We start from the raw sequence: 25506 nt of genomic DNA on the forward strand, positions 1-25506 counted from the left end.
GTTAAATCAGACCCCAAGTCAATCAAAATGAAAAACACCACTGAACAGTCATTATACACAACATAGAACAAAGGAAAACACGATGATCAGATCATAAAGCTGCATGAAATCTTTATTGCTCAAAATGGGAATGCTTTTTGCACAAACAAACAAAAAATGGCACTTGCCACTAAAAAAAAATAGGAAATAGTATCATAGGGCTACAAGTATAATGGAAAATTGTTGTATAGAAACACCTTTATGTGTACAGCACTGTATAGATTCATACTGTAAACATGTATTGTACATAAGGGAAAAAAGCAATTATCTTCATGTCTCTGAATCTTCAGAATATGGTCGACACTATGGTGGAATCTGCTTTGGATGCGCTGCATTCTGCGTCTCTCATTATCAAACCGTGTACAAGAACATGGTCTACGAATGATGCCTGTATTTCATCTAAAAGATGTAATTGTTCTTAGTCTTGTATTGTAACTCTTCTCTCTCCACGACCACCTCCGACTCTTACTCTGACTCTGTGATTGTCTCTAATCCTTAGTGAAATTTCAACAACCAGGGCTCCCTGAACTGGCTTATATTGGTTTCTTCACATCAGGAGCCACAAGATTGGTCAGTTTACTGCATGTTAAGACATATGTGCTATAATTGAGTTTCACTTTTGCTACCTGTGCTGACCATTATGCAATGCAAGTGGATCTGAGGGCAACTCCCCGCCATACAAAGAGATGTATCACTTCAATATACTTGTTGGATGCCAATGTACGATGCTCCTACTGAGATAGAGCTTTGGCACCATCAACCGTATGAACTTTAAATGTCTGCAATGTCTATATTTAAGACGTTGATATTTACAGATATCATATTTCTATAAATAAATTATATATATGTATTTAACTTTTGTCCAAAAACACCAGCCATAAAGAAAACAACATTTTAGCAAGTTCAGCTTCAAACAACCTGTTCAACTAATCTGATTTCCGGGTTTGGTCACGTGACCTTTCGCATATAGCTGGCAGATTGCTGGTGATAGGTTCCGCAAAAAAAAAAAGAAAGAAAATCGGAGAATTTGACTAGTGCACCACCGTTATTACTGTACAGTTATTATTATGTAAGAAAAAAAAGGAACTGTTTCTGGTCCTGATTGGTAATATGGGTAACATGTGCCGCTAAAGGAACTGTCCAGGGTGCTGATGGAAGCATAAACTCAGTCACCGTGTTCAGCCTCTCCAGTCCAGATCAAATGCTCTCGAGAACCATATATGACCCACGGGTTGTAGGTTTCTCACCTTTGCACAAGCGTAGTTAATGCAAGAATATGAATTGTCCAGATTTAATAGTGACATTTGTCTGTGCAATATGGTCTCAAATGCTTCCTACAACTTCAGTCAACCAAGGTATATATTATTATTTATTGTAGCATGCGGCTAATGATGCTGTGGATGGAGCGTGTGTGTGTGCGTGGTGAAATCACGTGCGTGTTGATCCGCGCTGCAGCAATGTGCCTCGGCTCAGCCCGCAGCCTTTTTCTCAATTTGCATTCACACCGAGGCTGCTTTCACGTCCCACGAGGTGTGTAATTCTAGGGCCCTGCTCGACTATAACGCAAAATAGGAAAGTTTTTTTTTTTTTTAAGGCAGGGGTTTTTGGACTCGCTTTCTCTTAACCCTTCTTATTTGTTTGCTTTGGACAATCTCTCGCCTGGCTGGGCTCGTCGCGTGAAAAAAAAAAAAAAAAAAGCTGCGCGATGCATCGTGGGCTGGGAAGCCACTAAACAAGACGGACATCTACACTAGGCGAGGAGACGAGGATGACGAGGGCGGCGACGGCTTCACCAAATTTAGCCTCCAAGTGCTCGACGGCCATGGCTTCCCCTAAGCTGTTCCTCTGGCTCTTCATCGCCCTCAACCTCCCCACCAGGTGAGCGAGCTCGCCTCCGAAACTGTTATTATCCCTCTCGCAGTAAGCTAGCTTTAGCCTCCGCCTAGCCGACGATGCTACCACCAAATTTTGCTAAATGTCACATCGTCGTTCTCGTTCGTGTTGTTTTCGTCACCCGCAAGACACCCCCACACTGTCCGATAATGTGTTATATGAGTATTATAATGAATTTAAAAGAGAGAGAGAGAGAAAATGAGCTATTAGAGCCCTCCCGGGGTGTCATAATTAATATTTAAGGGCTATTTTCATGATTCTAGGCTGCTGTTAAAATAGCCCGGGCGAGCTAAAGTGATGCTACATATAGTGTGCGCTAAGCCGTTTGTAAGGATCAAGTGTATATAAGTCAAAAAGCCTCGCGGCTCTTAAGGTTCATACAACAGTGTGTGATGACGGCTACAGAAGAAGGAGCAGATTGTGGACGACCTTTGAAATAATTATTGTATGTATTTTTATTATTTCAAAATGGCAGACGGTTACATAGAGAAGTAAAGGCACAGCACATATGCGCAAATCTTTCTTGCAGCTCGTACTATGAATTCACTGCACGCTTTTCCATTGCTGATGTGCCTGTTAGAACATTATTTATGATTATCGTTAAGCTGGAGAACGACAGAACGGATGGTTAGTCGTCTGTTCCCAGCTGGATAGAGATAAGGGGGAAAAATGGAGTCATAAAATTACAGGTCATTTCATTAGGTACACATGAACGATACATTCAGTACAAGAGCTGTCTCAAAGATTGCCTTTATGAAGATAGTACAGTTTGTCATGCTCCATTTTTGTGTTTGTTCTTGTAGTGAAATGCATTACTGTATTAAGTATGTCCGTCTGTCCGTCATTTATTACAGCGTGCTGCATGAAAACAAACGTTAGAAACGGTTGTGTTATACTCAAATATAAATACAGTACAGCAGTTCCTCAAATAGTGGCCTCCACTCAAGTAGAGCCACTTAATTAATTATCGAGTGTCATCCACTTCAAGAAAAAAACGCCACACCTCAAATAGATGTCACGTGATACCACATTACGAGGTTTGCGTAATTTGCGTAAAAGAATACGTGGTCATGCGCCACAAGGAGGCACGCTTAGTTAGCGCTTACTATTTTTCGTTTGATTGTTTTATATTTATGGCCTACACATTTTTCATAATATTATGACAGAATATTTACTGTATTCATGAATTAAGTACTGCGTTAGCTAGACTTTACACCGATCTGATCGGCCTGATCGGTATCGGGCGATTTTTAGCTTTTTATGCTGATCGGCTTTAATGTTATAATTCGCTGTTGATTGGCTCCGCAAAAGACATTTACTCCACGTTGCCATTGTGCACAGTATATTTGAGTCCAAAAGCTAGTTAATTTTTAGCGTTGTTGCGTGTCTTTTGACGTAGTACTGTAAATATCTGACGGCCAATAAAGTTATTAAAAATAAAAAACATGTCGCTGGTGTGGGACAGACATGTAATCCCCGGTTCAGACTACAAGACAAATTTGCTCTTTCACTATTCCACTATGTCAGACTACTGTAATAAAATCTTGTTTTCTGGACCACCGCATCCCGTTTTTTACGATCATTGGGCTTTATCTTGTCAACTCAAATGCGACCTGATACACTCGTTACCATGGTGACAACAACAAGAGTGGCTCGCGCTGACTGTATTATAAGAACAAAATGAGGAAAAACGTGTGCTGGTGGTCAGCGGTGCTCAGGAGAGGACGTTCGTTTAAGGCTTGCTTGAGGTATGTTCACGTACTTTTAATACGATACGGCTTGCAAGCAGGCAACAAAACCTTATGTAGCCTAGCAAGCTAGTCCTAGCACAAATGGTTGTGCATAAACATGCTGCCGTTCTGTCGAATCATGCTCTATAAGGTTTTGGTGTGTGTGAAGTAATTTAATTACAATAAAGTAATTTAATTACAGTAATTTAGCACTTATTATTTATGTCATGTTGTAATGTTGGTTTGACCTGACTGATTAGAATACATGACCTGACAAGAGCAGTAATTTCCAATCTTTATGGAGCCAAGGAACATATTTTACAATTGAAAAATCTCATGGCACACCAACAAACAAAAATGTCACAAAAAGTGGATACATTAATTACTGTATGTACTTCCTGCCATGTAATAGAAGACCATTCATTTGTTCTGTCTGTCACTATGCCTCACTGGCATAAATAGATGAGGAAAGATACATTATTTATTGTAAATATAATGTTTTGAGCGATTAAGTACACAAGTATATGCAGTAAATGAACAGGTCATTTAAAGAGAGACATTACTCCATCTTGTGATAGGATCGGTGATCGGTTATCATCGGTGATCAGCCCCAAAAATCCTGATCGTGTAAAGCCTCGAATTGTGTGAATACTCAAGCATTCACACATATGTTATTCTACCTTTATTTTTATTATTCTGCCGTGTTTTTTGACGGGCTTCTCCTTCGCCATTTCACATCCGTTTCACTCCGTTCCAACTTTGACATGTTAGAAAAATTCAAGCGACGCGTGCTACTACTCATCTAAGCCGCAACATTTTCACATTACCCACAATTCCACATTTTACACCCAAATAATTCCCCTTCATTCCCAATGACACTTTCAACAAAATACTTTCACATCATTCTCTTTCACTTTGAAAACATTCAGCTCATTTAGAACTTCTTCAACACACATTCCTGTATTCCTCACATTCCCAGATCACCCACATTCCACATTTTCACCCACATTTTACTGTTAAAACACCCACATTCTCCCCCATTCCACTCTATTCTGCCTTCCTCCCCCCTGCTTCCACATTTAATCACAAATTCAAACCATTCCACTTACTACGATTTCCACATTCCCCACATTACCCACATTCTGCACTGTGCAACACTAAAATACCCGCATTTTAGCCACAATAAGACAAATTCTACATTTTTAGTTACAGTTTCCTTATTTCTCAACGGATTCGCACCGTTCCTACTTGTACGTGTTCTGCCCATTCAAGCGCATTGCAGCATTCACACGCAATTTCTCCAGGAATTGCACCTTCTAGTTACCACTATGATATAGGCTACATTTCCAGCATTCATTCCTCTTAGAAAGGTATTTCACAGTATGTTTATTATTGTGGTTGGCAGTAGTGTAGAACTGCCATGCATCGTACATATGGCTATTATTTCAGTTAACATACTGAGCTACATCTGACTTCGTATTACTAAAGTTAAAGTATATTCAACACAGTAATAAATTCATGGGGCCTTGGTTTACGAATGAGTTCCATTCCTATGGCGGTGATGTAACCTGAATTTGTATGAAAGTCAGAACATCTAGAAGTCTTACCACTAACCTATGCCAACGAAAAAGTGTAGTCCTAATTACCGTACATATTCATATATATAAAAAAAAAAACACTTCTCGGCCATGACTATAAAACAACCACATGAAAAGTATTGAGTAAGGTGGTAATTGAACACATACATACATACTCGTTCATTACGCTTTTTTCGTCACCTCGGTATGTCGGGATCATGGAAATCTAATTAGAGCTGCTAACCTATAAAAATTCACTTCCGGAACAATTTGTCCAAATTTTTTCAGAATTTCCATATTTTCAAATTTTGTCAAGAACATTATCGTGGGACCATCATAATCGTTAATAGCTTATGGCTTCAATATTTGTCATTTTAATGTTTTTATTACATCAACCTTGTAATGGTAGACGCAGTTGCCGCCTGAATTAAAGTACCAGTATATGAGATTTTGACATGCCAACATAAAAAATATTTTTCTATGGATTAATTTGCTTTTGCCAATTCTGTTTTAAGCCCTGGTAACAAAAACAAAGCAAGTCTATTAAATTAGATTAATCAGATCTCAAACATCAAAATTAAAACTCAGCACTCTTTGCTAACAAACAAATAACATTAGTGATAGATTGAATTGGATAGTTTAAGTATGGACAGTAGTTTTGGTTTTTATTTTGTGGAATGTACTTCTAGTAAATCTTCTCTTGCATGCTATTTATATTTCATATTTCTATTTCCTATATCCACAATTGCTGCTAAAATGATGCAAATTTTCCCATGTGGGACAACTAAAGGTTATCTTATTTTACAAATATTTAATAATAATAATAATATACTTCTAACCAGCACACGTTCTGAAGTGACGTGTGCAGTGACGTACTAATTATTTACCTGTTCAGACGCAGGGTCCTGTTTGAAGGTGTATTACCGTATTTTATTTTTAGATCTCTAAACATGTATGAATTGGCCTGTTATTTTGTCGTTCAAAGTTGGTCACTCTCCGCAAAAACGTGGTTCCAGCCAGACCTATGTGTACTGTATCAGCAAATCACTTATTTCCATGTTTTGCGACAACATGTAACAATAGCTTAGCAATTAGCATAGCTTTGACATCGTCTTCGCCTATCCACTCCTTGTCTTCCCTTCGTGGCACTTGTAAGAAGCATGGTAAGAAGAGTATCTTATTCACTACCATGGAGGCGATGATCAGTGATTTACAATGCGATGAAACCGGACGCAAAGAGAACTTTCGCCTCTGTGGCTTGGCGGCAAGGGTGCGTAATAAAATACCGTGCTGCAAGTAGCTGTTCAATGTGGACATGCCGGTAATGTCAGACGCTTGATTTTTTATTTTTTTCCCAATATCCGGAACAATCAGTGTTAGGGCTGTAACGAGTTAACGTTTAGTGATTTGCGTAACAAAATACGGCCGTTCCATAACATTTGACAGCTCTGGTGTGGTCAGTCGCGTTTCTTGGATGGTCTAGAATATTTGGTAACGCTTTAGTTAACACACACTACGATCACATTTGTAATGATTAATTTTGTTTTGTTTACTTTGTTTTGTGATATGGGATTTAGGCGGCACGGTGGTCGAGCAGCACTGGTTGGAGCATCTGCCTCACAGTTCTGAGGACCGGGGTTCTAACCCCCCCCTGTGTGGAGTTTGCATGTTCTCCTCGTGCCTGCGTGGGTTTTCTCCGGGCACTCCGGTTTCCTCCCACATCCCAAAAACATGCATGGTAGGCTAATTGATGTCTCTAAATTGCCCCTAGGTGTGAATGTGAGTGGAAATGGTTGTTTGTTTATGTGTGCCCTGCGATTGGCTGGCAACCAGTTCAGGGTGTACCCCGCCTCCTGCCCGATGATAGCTGTGATAGGCTCCAGCACTCCCGCGACCCTTGTGAGGATAAGCGGCTCAGAAAATGGATGGATGGATGGATGGATATGGGATTTATTCTGTTAGTGTTGTCACATTGTAATGACAAGTTGTTACTCTAAAAAGTTTTATATTTGAGTAAAATGTGTGCAATTGTAAGACATTGTCAAGTAACGATACTTGTTATCGGTAAGTATTCAATTGCAAGTACTTATTCTGTGGTAATAGTGTATCCCTGTAAAAGGGTATTTAACACAATTATAAATATATTGCCTCATATAGTGGCCTCTGCTGTAATACACAACACAATTAAATGTTGAGTGTGTTATCCACCACACTAACGCAGTAGGTAACTTATATTTACAGTAAATATTTGACTGAAAAATACTTTAAGGGCATGAATATAAAACAGTCTAATGAAAAACCGTATGGCAGTAACTGAAAATGTCAGGAGTCAGGACGAACGTTAAACCGAGGACCCTCGATTTTAAGATGTGTTTCAGTTTCATTTAGGATTATTGTGATTTGCAGTGGCGTACAACTTCACTGTATCGTACTGAGAGCAGTTTGTACTATTTTAACCCTCACGTTGGTAACACAAAACGTGCATATTGAAGTTTACGTACGAAACCACCATTAGTTAAAACAACATTAATAAGCATAATGCTAATACCAGTCTGCCAGTGTCAATCAAAAATGTGCATTGTTTCCTTTGCAAGGGAAGATTTTCATTGGATCTCATTAGATTGTGCAGGCGTACCAAATGCTGTGGCCTGTCGGCGTGGATCAGCTATTGTGCCGATTACTTCCTTGCTGCTGTTATTGTTTGAATGAGTTGTGCTTTTCTAGAGCAATTACGAACCATTGCAATGTTTAGTGATTGTACTAGTTAATAAGTTAATTAGTCTAGTGTGGGTAACTATTGTCATGTAATCAAACGGCATGTGTGTTTTCAGTAACAGCATTGAAAATCTGAATCTGTGATTCACTGCATGATATGCTTACATAAGACATCTTTTTCGAGGCCCAGGGCCCACTTTCAGTAATATGCTTCTTTGTGACTTATTGGCAGTTACTATGTATTGTGATGTCTGTCTGATTGTGATGTCATCACACAGTACGAAACTACACAATGGGCATGTTTCACAGCAAAGTGACCACATGGTCCAATTTGGGAACGCATGAGGTCCTTTTGTGACGCAGACACAAAAGAAGGCATCAGATGTGGTGCTGTGACATTATTGTTGTTTGGAAATAATCTATAAACTGTCATTAATACCAAGAAAATACTACTTCGAACATCTGTTCCAAGGCAGTGGTTGACTTTAGATTTGTTTGCATTAGAATCAGTTAGTCATAGTTGGAAATAAGGGAAATGTAATCAATCTGTTACAGTGTGCAACTTTAGAGTAGTGTATTAAAAAAATAAATAATAATACGCTGTATGACCAAAGGGACATTTTGTACTTAGCACAATCTAACATTTACAGTGGAATTTCCAGTCAAACACAATCTGTACCATGATTCTGGTTGACATCCAAGACAAATGTTCCCATAGGAAACACTCTAAAGTAATGAAAATGCTTTTGTTCGTCTCCAACTGTCACTGTATTAGTAATTTTAAGTAACATTTTAACATTCCAAACTGTGATACAAGTGTAAAGCAAAGTTAACCACTGTATAATAACATAAAACTAACTTATATCTTACTGTTACTTGGATAACTATGGCAATTGTAGAGCTAATACATAACACTGAATGAAAAAGACCCTGCCCCTCAATTTATTTTTTAAACAGAGTCCATCTTAAAAAGAAGTAAGCAATGGTGTGATAACGTATCACTTCAGTTGTCCTGCCAGTTTTAGAACAAATATTGCCGAAAGATTGTTGGATGTTAAAACGTCAGTAATGACAAGTTGTTACTCTAAAAATTGTTATCCTTGAGTGAAATGCATGCCATGATCAGGAAAGGTATATTTTGTGTTTTTGTAAAAATATTTGAATAAAATACAGTACAAGACACTTTAATCGCAATTGTAAGATGTAATGACATTATAAAGTATTAGCACTTTCTATCAGTGAGTACTCAAATGCAAGAACTGCTTCTCTGTCTAAAAAACATATCGGTGCATCCCTTGCAGCTATGGTGTAGTCCTATTTTTTCTCTTGAATGAGAAACCCAAAAGTGGTCTGTTATTATCACTTGAAAAGTTGTGTCAAGATACACAATTTTGAAACAATTATTATGTCTCCGTAATGATCACTATTGTTATGTCTCAACTCTCAGTATGTAGATGTCAGGTTTCCCATTTCTTCCTTTTCTCAATGTTGAGCATTTGACTGGACCAGAAGGGAGGTAAAGCTGACAGTTTCATTTCAGAGAGTCTGTTGTATTCATCACCAAGGTATTGAGGTCAGTCATTTCAGATTTGAGGGTCAGAGGTGGCCGTGGCGATGATGACCGGTGTTTACGCACCCGAGTTGGCATGGCGATAAAGTCAAAGTGAGACAAGAGGAGGCGATTGCACGTCACATGCTTTGTTTTCTCACTTGTGTCAGTCCCTGCTGTCTCTGCCCCTCTTAGTTCTGTCTTTGAGTTTAGGAGAAGATGCAAATACAAATACTGTAGATCTCTTTGATAGACCATCTAGACTAATGTTATTCTCCACCATCAGAACAAAAATGTTAATTGATTTGAAATTGTATAACAGCAATGCAGAATGCTCAGATGTCAAGTGCTGTTTGCCTGGTATCTGTGGATTTAATTTTGGCTGTGTGGTAGCATTCCTCAGCAATTCCAACAGATCAATTTCTATCGTGCAAAGTCAAACACAATCCATTCCGTGATGGTGGTTAACGTCTAAGTTCTTTGAATGTAAAACCACACAAAGTTAAATCATTTGTTCTAAGATCAAACTGTCGCCTTCATAAAACCTTTTTTTAACTGTTCAGGCAGTGTTGAACTTTTTACAAATCCCAGAGAATTGAACCACTGCGTATTAAAAGTAAATAAAATTAAAATAAAGCCGAATACACATAATGGAGAGTAATGGACAATATAAATGTACCCGCCGTTAGGCAGTGTAAGTTTTGTAAATTTTTGTTGAACTACAGATGTTCCACAACCATTTGTGACTTTCCTTTCTGGCAGTGTAGTCCTACATCACTACAAACTATATAGTAAACTCTCTCGTATTCTTTATATGCTCTTGTTTTGGATTTCGTTATGTTGTGCAGGTATACTCAATAAAGTGTCAGTTGAATGCATATGATCTGGCTTAAGTTGAACCCATAAATAGTCCAGCTTTCCCTGCCACGGGTCAGTTAAGAGTATAACGCCACTGACCTACTTGAAGTGATGTCTTCGCCAACTTGTGCATGGTCACTCAAGTAGCATTAGATGGATTTCGATTTTTGTTTGTAACTAAAAAGTGACAAATGGCATCGTGTAGGAGGACTGTGGTCACAATGTGACATCCAAAGCGGGGGCTGTTGTTTTGCTGCATGGGCGTAGAACTAATTTCATGTTGAGCAGTGATAAGCACAAAGGTTCATTTCAGTTTGGGCCGTTGAATAGCCACAGTCCGAGTGAAACAGGCAAACACATGCTTGTATTCTCTCGCTGAGGAGTTTAATGTAGATGGTGATGTAAGACACTGATATCATGATCTTATAGGTTTACTGATGCTAAACATGGCACTCGCATTGGGTGAGATTAGCTTTTTGTGGTTCGAAGTGCCACATCCAAAGCAAATGCACTTATTTTTGGGTGTGCAATGAGAAGTACGGAATGCTTTGAACGTGATATTTCGCCCCAGCACTGTTCATTGAGTGCAAACACGGACGTGGACATGCATATGCATGAAAAACAAACTTTGGCTCAGGCGTCTCAACGGACCTTCAGGTGCTCAATTAGCAGGCAAGACCACAGATCTGCTTGTGCCGAAGAACACATGGCTCTTCCGTTTGATGTATACTTACATTTGGAGCTTTTCCATGTACACTAAGATAAAGTGGAACCGCTAATGTCGTGCTCCCCTGTGGATGTACACCACTGTAGTTGTACAATTCAGAATTGAACTAACAATATGGTAATTGAAAACAAACATCAATAAACTTGCACAAAACATCCAAGTTTTTACCAGATGTGAGACATCGGTTCCGTAGGCATCAAAGGATTATGTATGCATGTATTTTTCTTTTTCTTTGGCTTTTCTTGTGACACTCATTCCTAAAAAGAGCCAGCCCTAAAAAGGGGTGCTGAGAGAATAACATGAGAACAAAACAACAAGTCACAAAGTATTTATAGTTCAGTATACAGTACGATGACAATAAATACAGTCTAAAGCATTACATAAAAAAAAAAAAAAGTTACAGCACATTGATAAAGCATGACAACAAAAAAATAATCATATTAAAGGCACACTAAAAGCTTTCTTTCTTAATCAGATATATTTGAAATTCTTTTAAAAATTATTAACACTTTTGGGCAAGTGCTGAAAAAACTGGCAGACTTACCTGAATCATTATCTTATTTTTGCACTTACAAATCCAAACATAGGCTGCATGACCCTTCCTTTATACAACTGGACTAAACATTTTTAAAAGGGGCCAACTGAGTAATATAATGAAGATTTAATGTTTCGGCCCGGGTGTCCAAGTGTAAATGGATACCACATGATGGCTCTTAAGGCAATCCAAGGAAAAGTGCAGGTCAAACTGTTATTCCTGGCTCTCAGCCTCGGAACATAAGAACGCTATCAGATCTGTTACCCTGCCACCCTTTTTCAATACTTTATTATTTCATCCAGAAGCCTTGGTCCCTCTCATCGCCCCCAAAGCATTGCTAAGAGAAAGCTCAGAGCTTGTTCAAGGTTGCTCTCGTGTGCTGCGGGCCATCTCCCCAATCTCATCCGATGCTTACTGCAGGTGCAACATCTCAGCACTATACTGAAATTCTATTTCTGTCAAATCTGTGTGTGCACCCGTGAGTGTGTGCGCGTGTGTATATGTGTTTGTTTGTCAATCTGCCCACATTTTTCTGCTGTGGCCTTGCTATTGTGTTGGCCGTGTGCATTCAATTTGAATATAAACAATGAAAAACAGAACCTCTTGCAAACATGTAATTTATCAACATCATGCCTGTCCATGAAAGAACAATACTTATTTATTTATTTTTATTTTTTTTATAAACACCTGTGCCTTGGTGACATATGTGGTTAAGGGCTGTTGAGATGTTATTACCTTTTCATTCAGCAAGATGAAGAGGTGTATTTGAGAAAACATTTCTTCTGTAGGACTCCCAGAAGCCTGGAATGGCACAAAGCATCTTTAGGATATAACCAAGATTTCAGCCACATATTCGAATAGAGTCATTATGTGTACATTATAAATTATACCATTTGGCATCAAACTATAGGGTGCATGGGGCTATTGCAATTGACCAGTGTCCAGTTTAGAGTACTTATATGGTAGCTTTTTGAGACTCTAGAGGTCCTAATACATCATCATAATTATAACCTTAATAAAGAAAATCATAAGAAACCATTTGTCCTCCTTTAAAAAAATAAAAAAATGAGTTCATGCATTCGTCTCCTCTTTGCAGCTCCTTTCAGACTGATGATGACGACGAGGTGGCCAACAAGACGTGGGTGCTGACCCCAAAGGTGTACGAGAGTGATGTCACGCACATCCTCAATGGGCTACTAGACGGATATGACAACAAACTGAGGCCCGACATTGGAGGTAGGCACTGATTTTTCATGGCAGAACCTTTTTTGTCAAATAATCAAACACCCACTTTTAGGCTTCTAGGGACAATTTGGCCATTAGACACTACTGCAGGTACCCAGGAACCTACAATCACACCTAGCTAACCAAGTTGTGATAGATACTGCAGTATTACAGTATGGTGTAGCGATCATGTATGAAATAAGAATTGCAATTATCCATCCATCCATCCATTTTCTGAGCCGCTTCTCCTCACCAGGGTCGCGGGCGTGCTGGAGCCTATCCCAGCTGTCATCGGGCAGGAGGCGGGGTACACCCTGAACTGGTTGCCAGCCAGTCACAGGGCACATAGAAACAAACAACCATTCACACTCACAGTCATGCCTACGGGCAATTTAGAGTCTCCAATGATTTTTGGGATGTGGGAGGAAACCGGAGTGCCCGGAGAAAACCCACGCAGGCACGGGGAGAACATGCAAACTCCACACAGGCGGGGCCGGGGATTGAACCCGGGTCCTCAGAACTGTGAGGCTGACGCTGCAACCAGTCGTCCACCGTGCCGCAGAATTGGAATTAATTTAGGATAAAGTAATAAGCCTGGAGCGACGATTGCGTTACTTCCGGTTTATCGTAAATTTGATTTGATTGTTAAAATCAAACTAATGTCTCGAAAAGGGCACCACGTCAAATTTTTCAAGTTTAACTTTAGGCGAAATGATGACACACCTTTTTAAATCAGTCTCATGATCTGTAGGTTGCTACACTCTATGACATTATGACTCCTAGGTTACAGAGATTTACTCAAATTCAGAACACACACAAAATACGACCACGAGGGGGATTTTATGGTATATTTAATGAAACACACAACTACAAACTACAACAAACAAATAACACTAAGGGTAAACGAAAGAAAGAAAATCAGGCGTACGAAAATGGAAAAGAGCACATCGTGTGTGGTCGCTGGGCTAAACTAAATGAGCGTGTCAGCGTTCAATGCGTTGAGTCAGAGCGAGAGAAGGCAAAGTTGTGATTTCGTATGAAGCTAGTAATTTCCCCACAATTATTACGCACTGATGTTGTACATCATAGTAAGGATTGCAGTGTCGACTCACGAACGCAGATCAGCTGGTCTTTGGGGTGGTCTTCCGACGGACCTCAGGCGGGGAAAAAGCAGGTTGGGTTGAAGAAAAAACAGATGCACGAAAATAAAAAGAACTAGGAAAGGAAAGTTGTTGTCCCATTTGGGATGCGCTCATAACTTCCCTGCCGGTTGACCTGATGGCGGGCTGAGCTCTGGCCCTCAGAGGTTTGCGGGATCCGTCTGGGATGCCGGCAGTTGCTCGTCAAGGCCCCGCCGACCGATCGTGGCTAGGGAAAGCGATGGCAGCCGCATAGTCGACTTCTTCGATCGAAAATGCCGCCGGCTTGGTTGCGGTGGGCGTTCGCGCACGTGGTGGTACCAGTAGGTGCCCGAGGACAAAAAGGGAACAAAAGAAAGGGAGAAGGGTGGCCAGAGGCCACCCAGCTGGTGAGCTGCCAGCACAAGTACGAGGAGAAGGAAAAAAGAAGCCTCAACTCAGCTCAACTCAAGTCAACGCAACTGAGAAAGGTGTGAGTATAGAGTTAAATACCCCAGGGCCGGGGCGTAGGAAGAGTGGGTGCCGACTTGGAGAAGACCACGCCCACCAGCCTGAATGTTGTCTACAAATTTGAGTAAATGGGTTTTAAAATAATATTAATCTCAAACACTCCCAATTTTGTACTCTCACGCATATAATCATTGTTTAAACTTTGGTTGTGGCAGATTGGTTGCTTATTGTTCAATACAACATTTCGTTCTGTTTGATTTCAAATAATGAACAGCTTACAAAATCTTGCAGAGGACCTGTCAAAGTGATAATGGGGACACAGACACCAAGGCATACATTTGGAATATTTCTACCGAGTTTGCAAGATATAAAAACGGACATTTTGTCTTCCGTTAACAAACATCTAAGGCACGCCCACAAGTTCTGTCGCTTGCAGTTCCTCTCAACGCCAGTGGGTGGAGCCTCACGCGCATGGGTGAATATTAACCACATAGTCTTCCCCAACCATTTGGTCAGGGAAGTGGTCTTTTGAAGACAGGAATCAAGAATTGACGGTGGCCGACTGGTTAGAGCGTCAGCCTCACAGTTCTGAGGACCCGGGTTCTATCCCCGGCCCCGCCTGTGTGGAGTTTGCGTGTTCTCCCCGTGCCTGCGTGGGTTTTCTCCGGGGACTCCGGTTTCCTCCCACATCCCAAAAACATGCATTAATTGGAGACTCTAAATTGCCCGTAGGCATGACTGTGAGTGCGAATGGTTGTTTGTTTCGATGTGCCCTGCGATTGGCTGGCAACCAGTTCAGGGTGTACCCCGCCTCCTGCCCGATGACAGCTGGGATAGGCTCCAGCACGCCCGCGACCCTAGTGAGGAGAAGCGGCTCAGAAAATGGATGGATGGATGGTAGTAATTAGGCTTTACACGATCAGGATTTTTGGGGCCGATCACAGATCACCGATTAGCGAGTTTTAAAAAATTATAACTGATCACTGATCCGATCACAAGATGGAGGAATGTGTCTATTTAAATGACCTGTTCATTTACTGTATATACTTGTGTACTTAATTGCTCAAATAATTATATTTACAATAAATAATGTATCTTTGTTCCTGTATTTATGCCAGTGAGGCATAGTGACAGACAGAACAAATGAATGGTCTTCTATTAGATGGCAGGAAGTAAATAGACTCACTAATGTATCCACTTTTTGTGACATTTTTGTTTGTTGGTGTGCCATGAGATTTTTCAATTTTAAAATATGTTCCTTAGCTCCATAAAGGTTGGAAATCACTGCTCTAGTCAGATCGTGTATTCTAATCAGTCAGGTCAAACCAACATTAAAACATGACAAAAATAATGGGTGCTAACTTACTGTAATTCAATTACTTTATTTTTAATTAAATGACTTCACCCACACCGAAACTTTAGAGCATGATTCGACGGAACGGCGGCATGTTTACGTACAACCGTTAGTGCTAGCAATAGCTTGCTAGGCTACATAACGTTTTTGTTGCCTGCTTGCGAGCCGTATCGTATTAAAAGTATGTGAACATACCTCAAGCAACCCTTAAACGAACGTCCTCTCCTGTCCTCAGCACCGGTGACCACCAACACACGTTTATCCTCATTTTCTCCTTATAATACAAAGTCGGCGCGCTCCACTCGTGTTGTCATCGCCACGGTAACGAGTGTATCCGGTCGCATTTGAGTTGACAAGATAAAGTCCAATGATCGTAAAAAACGGGATGCGGTGGTATCGGAATATTTTATTGCAATAGTCTGACAAAATGCAATCTTGAAAGAGCTAATTTGTCTTGTAGTCTGATCCGGGGATTATGTGTTGTCTGTCTCAGACGTCTTGTCTGTTCCACACCGCCGACACCTTTTTTTTTTTTTCTTTAATATCTTTATTGGCAGTCAGACATTTCGTCAAAAGACATGCGACAAGGCTAAAAATAAAATATACTCATATATTCAAATATACTGTGCATGATGGCGACGCGGAGTAAATGTCTTTTGCGGAGCCGATCGATGACGTCATTGATCGGATCGGCGAATTATGACATTAAAGCCGATCAGCATAAAATGCTAATTATCGGCCGATACCGATAAGGCCGATAAAATTGGTGTAAATTCTAGTAGTAATTGAATTTGCAACATTTATAATGAAATTGGAAGAACACAAGAATCACTTTTGCTTGAACAAAACTTTGAGGACAAAACATTGCCATTGTTATTCTTTAAAACTTAAAATGCACTGTACCAAATTATTATGAACAACAGACTTTCAAGACATTTTAAAGGTTTTAAAGAGCTGAAAATAGTCATTAGCAGGGGCCAAAATTAACTTTTTCACTCACCAGGGGAATCTCAGAGTAGAGCCGCTGCTCCTCCACATCGAGAGGATCCAGATGAGGTGGCTGATTTATTTTTGGCGGTACAAGATATTGAATATTGTAAACATTATCATTCTCCAGTTATGTATGCTACATAACCTGTTATCATTATTGCCACTTTAAAATGTGCACCATCTTTAATAACAAAACAAATCAACTAGTTTTGCCATTTTACAAATCACCTGAATAATGATGACACAATTAATTGTTGTTGTGTTGGACTGGTGGCCTCACGGCTCGCAGTGGCTAATTGATAACGCGACTTGTGTTAGCAACAGACAGTGACAGGCTGTACTGACTGCAATCACATTTTTGTTGTTTTGTTGCTTTCCACATAATCACTTGAGTGGTATTTCTTTAAGTAAATAACCACAATGTTGTCAGTTTTTGAGGACACCGACATACCTTGCACATCGGCTAGTTAATAGCATTTCTCCACGTCGCTTTGGAGACGCCGCCATACCACTGATGTGGGCTCCGTTGCTGGGGTGAGGATGGGTGGCCGCCGACTCAGCAGGCTCCAAGGACGGCTAAGTTGGCATCTCGATCTCACTACAGGGCAAAGCGGTGAGCCAGCCGAGGAGAGGCGGTTTCTTTTTACTCCCGCTACTTGCAAATGGAAGTGGAACAGGAAAAGGATGTCTCTGATTGACTATTGTCACGCACATCCCATCATGTTTCATCAAGGAAATACATACGTAGCTTATCACTGAGATCGGCGTTATTTGGAATTCCATGCACTTTCCTGGCACAACACGCCCTGCTCCAATATTACTGGCTCTAGCACACACGCCGCTGCACTATGATTTGCACGTTTATGTATGTGTACATGGGTACAAACATTCACTCGCCAGATGGCGAGGAGCACTCTGAGATTCTCTCGCCAAACGGATAATTTAGTTGCATTTGGCGACAGGCAAGTGTTAATTTCGGATTCTAGTCATTAGTTAAATTTTAAACACTAGGAGGCCACATTTACTGAAATAATAAGCTACTTAAAACAAAAATGTCTGAACAGGTCAAGTGACATCTTAACACTGGAACTGGAACCCTTATTTGATAGCAGCTGCACAATTCTGACACTTGAAAATTATGCTGTCTGTCATTTGTGTTGACTATTTAGGAAAATCAGAGAAAAATATAAGTTGCATAATACAGTGGAACCTCAGAATTTGAACATAATTTGTTCTTGTGAAGTGTTCGTAGTCCGAATTGTTCGACCTCTGGAACATTTTTTCCCATAGGAAATAAAGTAAATGAGTTTAATCCGTTCCCAACCTCCAAATACAGTAAATTCCTATTTTAATTCCTATTTATGTAAAAGCATGTACACCCTGTATTTAAACAATAAAAAATGCATATTAATTGTAAACATAATAATTGTAAAATTTAGATCAACTTAAATGTGTATCATTTGCCTTTTTGGTTGCGATGTGATGGCGTCAGTGGATGGATGTGGAGGGAGGGAAGGAGGAAGGGTTACTCCTTAGACGGAGAGATTTGATTGGGTAATTCTCCGTCTGGGCTTTTTTCCCTTCTCTGTCTCTTTCCTTCAGCCGGATCTCTCTCTGAAGTAGCTTTCCTTCCCTCTTTGAGGAAAACGCTTTGTAATGCTAGTCACTCCTTTGGTAACAGTAGCTGCCTTTATTACATCTTTATTCTTTAGGATAGTTGAAATTGTTGACTTAGCCATATGATACTGGTTAGCAAGATCCGTAACACGCACACCATTTTCATACTTATTGATTATCTCCTTCCTTAAATCCACTGTGGTTCGCACCACTTTCCTTTTTTCTTTGCTGCTGGTAGGACTGCTGTCTTTGGGCCCATGGCTAAGAAAATTGTACTGGAAAAATAAAAAAAATTATCTTGAGAAGCACTCGCAAATGTGATGAGAGTGTTCACGCTCTGACTGCCTGACTCGAAATGGGCAGTGTCTCGTCTCGGCTACCGTCCCGTGTGCGTTTGGCATCGCTTGGCTTGACTCGGCTACCCGTTCAACGTGCGCTCGGCATTGGTCGGGTGTTCGGGCTCCGAGAATTTGGTTGAACTCGGACGCATTTTATACTCAGATTTTTTGGTCGTAGTCCGATTTGTACGAGTCTCGAGTCGTTCTTCGAATTCCGAAGTTCCACTGTAATTTGGAACAGTGTATCTGCATCTTGCCCACACACAGTGGGAGGGGGAACACGAGCTAAAGAGAGATTTTACCGTTTGGAACTGTTAATAACGCGAATATGGAAACACGTAAATTACCTCTTAAATGTAAAACAAGACAAATCAAGCATCGACAATGAATCCCATGACCATGAAACTGAAAACAATGAAAATCAATGTTTTTGACTGGTTTGCATCACCAATTTTGGACATGGTCGTGATATGGTTGACAAGGACTTGTAAACCTTTATATTTTTTATGCAAGGCAAGTAGGGGTGGGCGTCACCTTCAATATAATGATGAATGTTGCTTTAACGATGTCCAATTTGACATTATTGAGCATACATAGTCTCGAAAAGAAAACCGAACGGGTGCATGGACGGCATATGAGGAGGACAGAAAGGGGAAAGTGCATGAAAGTCCTCATTTGCCGAATCAGTGGACATGATTCAGTCATTTGACTCAGTGGCAAGCAAAACAAACGCTCACTCTCAAACTAGGGCTGACACCGAGCAACCTTTTCAGGAGTTTAGCAGGTTAACAAGTGGGTAAATGGTCGTTATGGACCTCAGTGGAACGCATGTATAGTTTTTTTTTGGCCAACAAGAAAATGACGATGTATGTACTGGCTTCCCAAACACGGCCAGTTTAAATGTGAAACAAAGAATGGACGGTGCTGTTTAACTGGAGGATTTATTCATTTTGAATAACATTTACATAGAGAATTGTGCGCTGTCAAAGTCATCTCGCTCCTGGGGCCTCATGTACAAAGATTTGCGTGGCTTTCCGACTGAAACATGGCGTACGCTCAAATCCAGAAAACTAAAAATATCCAGATGTATGAATCTGTACGTACGCATGAATCCAAGCACATTTCCTTCGTACATTCCAATCAACGTGGAAATGAACGCACATGTTGGAGTAGCCTACTCCTCCCTGTCCACGCCCACATTTAAATATGCAAATCATATTTACAACCCCAATTCCAATGAAGTTGGGACGTTGTGTTAAACATAAATATAAAATAAATAAAAAAATAAAAATAGAATACAATGATTTGCAAGTCATGTTCAACCTATATTTAATTGAATACACAACAAAGACAAGATAGTTAATGTTCAAACTGATAAACTTTATTGTTTTTAGCAAATAATCATTAACTTAGAATTTTATGGCTGCAACACATGGTCATGACAGGGTCATGTTTACCACTGTGTTACATCACCTTTTCTTTTAACAACATTCAATAAGGAACTGAGGACACTAATTGTTGAAGCTTCGTGGGTGGAATTAGTTCCCATTCTTGCTTGATGTACAGCTTCAGCTGTTCAACAGTCCGGGGTCTCCGTTGTCGTATTTTACTCTTCATATTGCGCCACACATTTTCAAGGGGAAACAGGTCTGGACTGCAGGCAGGCCAGTCTAGTACCCGCACTCTTTTACTACGAAGCTATGCTGTTGTAACACATGCAGAATGTGGTTTGACATTGTCTTGCTGAAATAAACAGGGGCGTCCATGAAAAAGACGTTGCTTGGATGGCAGCATATGTTTCTCCAAAACCTGTATGTACCTTTCAGCATTAATGGTACCTTCATAGATGTGTAAGTTACCCATGCCATTGGCACTAACACAGCCCCGTACCATCACAGATGCTGGCTTTTGAACTTTGCGTCCATAACAGTGGTGGATGGTTCTTTTCCTCTTTGGCACGACGTCTACAATTTACAAAAACAATTAGAAATTTTGACTCGTCGGACCACAGAATACTTTTCCACTTTGCATCAGTCCATCTTAGATGAGCTGGGCCCAGAGAAGCCGTCGGCGTTTCTGGGTGTTGTTGATAAATGGCTTTTGCTTTGCATAGTGGAGTTTCAAGTTGCACTTATGGATGTAGCGCCGAACTGTATTTGCTTACATTGGTTTTCTGAAGTTCTCCTGAGCCCATGTGGTGATATCCTTTACACATTGATGTCGGTTTTTGATGCAGTGCCGCCTGAGGTCACGGGCATTCAATGTTGGTTTTCGGCCTTGCCGCTTACATGCAGTGATTTCTCCAGATTCTCTGAACCTTTTGATGACATTATGGACCACAGATGATGAAATCCCTAAAGTCCTTGCAATTGTACGTTGAGGAACATTGTCCTTAAACTGTTCGACTATTTTCTCACGCACTTGTTCACAAAGAGGTGAACCTCGCCCCATCTTTGCTTGTGAATTATGGGAAGCTCCTTTTATACCCAATCATGGCACCCACTGGGAAGACAATTAGCCTGTTCACCTGTGGTATGTTCCAAACAGGTGTTTGATGAGCATTCCTCAACTTTCTCAGTCTATTTTGCCACCTCTCCCAACCTTTTTAGAACGTGTTGCAGCCATAAAATTCTAAGTTAATGATTATTTGGTAAAAACAATATAGTTTATCAGTTTGAACATTAAATATCTTTTCTTTGTAGTGTATTCAATTAAATATAGGTTGAACATGATTTGCAAATCATTGTATTCTGTTTTTATTCATGTTTAACACAACGTCCCAACTTCATTGGAATTGGGGTTGTAAATTAACCCTGCACCTGAGATCCCGATCTCTGCATGATCAGGAAAAAAAGGACAATGAGCAATGTAAAGAAGAAAAAAATATTTTCTGAATGTGAATTTGCACAATGAAGTGGAGGTGCGCAAGAAGATCCTCTTTGGCATGCTGTCCTCTGGCGTTAACTACTCGCGAAAAAGGAGTGACTGAGACAGCGCGTGTGCGGCTGTCAATGCTGTGGGGTCGGAACAGCGCACGCACGCTGAACTAAAAAATAAGTGGTCAGACATTAAGGTGAATGTGAAGCGGAGCACAGCACAGTGTGGCCAAAACAGGCGGAAGAACCGGTGCGGAGGGCCTCACCCCATTCGAGGAGAGAATCACTGCGATCATGGGTGACACTACTCTTTCGAGTGATGGGGGCTGACTCTAATCACCCCTCAAGGTTAATACCATGTATTTCTATAACTCATAACAGTAACCTACACTCAGCCCTGTGAGATAAAGGTTCATGCGTAAATGTTGTATGCATGGTATTTGTAATAAATCTTTTGAATTCTAATAGAAGCACATCAGCACATGAAAGAGGATATCAAAAACTTTGACTCCTTTTTGATTACTCAATTTATTATTTTAATACACAGGAGAGGACACGCAAACTGAATTTTTTTTACAATTTTTTTTTAGGAGAAGAGGGGTAAATTATGTAATTTCAACACATTTCAATCATGTGCAACCAATGTACATGTTCAAATTAAGTAAATTCAAAGGACTCTTATGTGCAGTCGCAGCCACGCGTTACATGTTTGGGGATTCGTCCACCGTCCCTGTTGTCTCCTCCGGCATCCCCAGGGTCTCCGACACAATTACGCTCCAACAACCTGCTGCTGCTGCACCCATGCAGACTGATAAAAAGAGTCCCTTGAATTGACTTAATTTGAACATGTACATTGGTTTGCAAGTGATTAAAATGTGTTAAAATTACATAATTTACCCCTCTTCTCCCGAAAAATGTCATTTGAACACATTTTAATCATGTGCAACCAATGTACATGTTCAAATTAAGTCAATTCAAAGGACTATTTTTTTCAGTGCATGTGCTGGAGTCCCAAGAAGCGATTGTAAGCGCAATAGGCGGCATAAATGATCGCCTTGATCAATTAATAGGTGTCCTCACAAGTATCAGTGATTCATTAAATACACTGGTTAACAAATTAATTCTGAGTCCTTTACATTGTTGAAATCAAATGTTGCCGGGCATTAATTGTTCTTCAGTGCTAATTGTTCATGCCTGTCTGATGTGCAGATTTATGATAACAGTTTCCCATCATCACCTCTAAGTGTCGCCAAAGCACCAAAAGCTGTAGAAACGTGTGGACGCCAGCCATGCAGTTGGCGTGAGGCACCGCACATTTCCACAGTCATTTCACTCTTGATACATCTGACCTTTGCCGTGAAAAAAAAGAACATACGCCACGTTATTGTGTGTCCACATCTTTTCTACATGAGGCCCCTGGTGAGGCTGATGGAGGATCTAGCTAGCTAGACCTATGGCCACATCGTAAGTAAACATTTCACTATCTCGTCACCGATCACCCACTGCTTTACTCATATAAATTCTATTAGCAATACCAGTTGCTAAACTTGTCAACAGGAATAAAAAAAGATTCTGCTGTCACGAAGTCACCTATCGTCATCGTTACAGGTAACTAGTAACTGCATCGCAATACATTTCTGAAGTAACCCTCACAACCCTGGGTATGAGGAATATGTAAAACTTTGCATTTCCACAAGCATGACTACCATTAAAGAAAAGATAAATCTGCACAACACAACCAGAAAACCCTCGCCGAGTCATTTAGCAAACACGTACCATATGAAAAAGCAAGCAAACATTGGCAAGACATAAAGAACACCATCAACTACATTTCTTTGTTCAATGTTTTTGACAAATTTGTATGCTGTTTGTGCTGTAGTGACAAACAAAAATCTATTTGGTTTAAAATATTTTATTAGGTTTCCATTCACATATCATCTTAATTGTTTTTTTTGTTTTTGTTTTGTTTTGTTTTGTTTTGTTCCAAAAGCTTAACTAAAACACTATTGCGCAAACCTGATTTGGCATATTCTCCTGTATCCCGCCTTAACATAACCTGAAGTAATCAAGTGTTAAATATTGCTATACAATATTCTTGTGCAATGTTTTGCAGAAAATGGATGAAGGACTTGTTCTGAAATGCTGTGTCTATCATTAAATGTCCTGTGAAGTAAGTAGAGATTTACACCGTTTTCTTTTTTTTTTTTAAGGATATCATCAAATTATCGTTATCGTAAAATGTAAAAAATATATTGAGATTTTTTTTTTTTACCCATATCGCCCACCCCTAAAGGCAAGTGGCTTTCTTCCTTCACAATTACAGCTCGGTTAGGACTCTCCTGTCCACAAGTATACATACTGTGCATCACCTTGTCATCTAAACGGGTCAGAATAGGCAGCTGCCCTAAAACATGATTGATGGCCTCCTATATACTACAATGTACTTTTCTGTGTCGTAGCTGGACTGCATACACAACAAATACATGTAAATAATTTCCTTTCAATAGCTTGTATATGAATGTACAAATTTTATAATATCAACAGCAGTGCGAAGAAATGAATGGATTGCCCCAACATGAGCCTCCTGAAGTGCTACTTTGAGCTATTAACATGCAGATTTGCCCAATAAATCTTTAGTCTCAATGAGATGGCAGAAATACGATGCTATTTGTCATTCTGTAGGAGCTGTCCAAAGACAGTGTTGTAAATGAATGCTAATAATATGGGGAGAGAGGGAAAAAGAATATGCCACCGCTCTCGAATACAGTGCTTACGAAAGTATAAGAACTAATCTTTGAAAAACAAGCAATTTAAGCTGCCTCGTTATATGCATGATGCCATAATCAAACAAACTAAGTACAGTATTAACTGTCGGGCCTTGGGCATCCAGGGAGGCTTGTTCTATATGATTTGTTGCGTAAGTTGAGCTCTGATTTATCTGAAAGACTAAGGTGGTCAATATGTTGGCCAAAATGACAAACACAACCAATCAATCTACGGCTATGGTCACACTGCAGGTCCATTTTATTTTATTTTTTTCAATGTGACATGTATCAGATTTTTTCATGTTAATGTGAACAGTACAAATCCAATATATATTTCATATCCGACCCAGGCCTCTTTCATATGTGGATATAAATCGGATAGGTATCCGACGCGAGTGCAGTATGGACGCTCATCGGGGGCGCACCCGACCTATGCGTCATCAAAAGGCGACAAACATTACAATTGTTTGACAAAACAGACACACCACAAAACAGCAACAGCGTACGAAGGAGCAGAAAACAGCCAGTGGCAAAACGAAAAGAAGAAAATGTTGCCTCCGGTTGCCCAAAATCCTTAAAATCGCTAGAAATGTGTTATGGCGAGACCTACCCGAGGGGCCGTATTTACTTCCGTCAACACTCGTGGTTGTGCGCATGCGTAATGTGACGTCCTGGTTTGTGTGCATGTGTGAGACGTCAAGGACACAGTAGAAGCCGCAGTTGTTTTTGTAATGACTACATAAAAATGCAAAAAAATGCAATACTCGGGAAGCAAAACTTCCAGTAACCAGTCCCCAAATCCCATATTTTTTGGTCTGTTGTGGGATTTCAAACAGCCACACCAATCCACTCACAAACTGAGCAACTGTAGCTTTGGCATCCCATTAAACAGGTGCACCATCTTGCTTTCACCCCTGAAACGGCTATAACAATTTTGCACGGTGTCAACATCTTTGTGAAATGGTCATATATAAAGTTCACCTGGCTGATTTTATTGAAAAATGTATGTACAGTTCCCTGACAGATTAAAAAAAAATAAATACACTCTTGGGTGTGACAGATTTCACGGAGGCCATCATCTTTTTTTTTTTTCAGACTTTATAGGTGCTTCTGCTTTAAATTCACGAGCA

General features: G+C 40.2%; 1 protein-coding gene across 7 annotated transcripts in view; it reads left to right on the top strand.

Moving 5' to 3' along the window:
• The first annotated feature begins 1407 nt into the window (after positions 1 to 1407).
• gabrg2 (gamma-aminobutyric acid type A receptor subunit gamma2) overlaps positions 1408 to 25506 on the top strand; it is a 95130-nt gene continuing 71031 nt past the window's right edge. For 4 of the 7 annotated variants that reach the window (XM_061751589.1, XM_061751590.1, XM_061751591.1 and 1 more), the window contains exons 1-2: positions 1457 to 1917; positions 12720 to 12859. In XM_061751589.1, the coding sequence (XP_061607573.1) occupies positions 1808 to 1917; positions 12720 to 12859 (250 nt within the window). In that variant the 5' untranslated portion in view covers positions 1457 to 1807. Of the gene's footprint in view, positions 1918 to 12719; positions 12860 to 25506 lie in introns of all 7 variants that reach the window. The other 3 variants (XR_009785140.1, XM_061751593.1, XM_061751594.1) reach the window with 2 other exon arrangements.

The sequence above is a fragment of the Phyllopteryx taeniolatus genome, chromosome 17, assembly GCF_024500385.1.
Source record: "Phyllopteryx taeniolatus isolate TA_2022b chromosome 17, UOR_Ptae_1.2, whole genome shotgun sequence".
In the NCBI taxonomy this organism is placed as follows: Eukaryota; Metazoa; Chordata; class Actinopteri; order Syngnathiformes; family Syngnathidae; genus Phyllopteryx; species Phyllopteryx taeniolatus.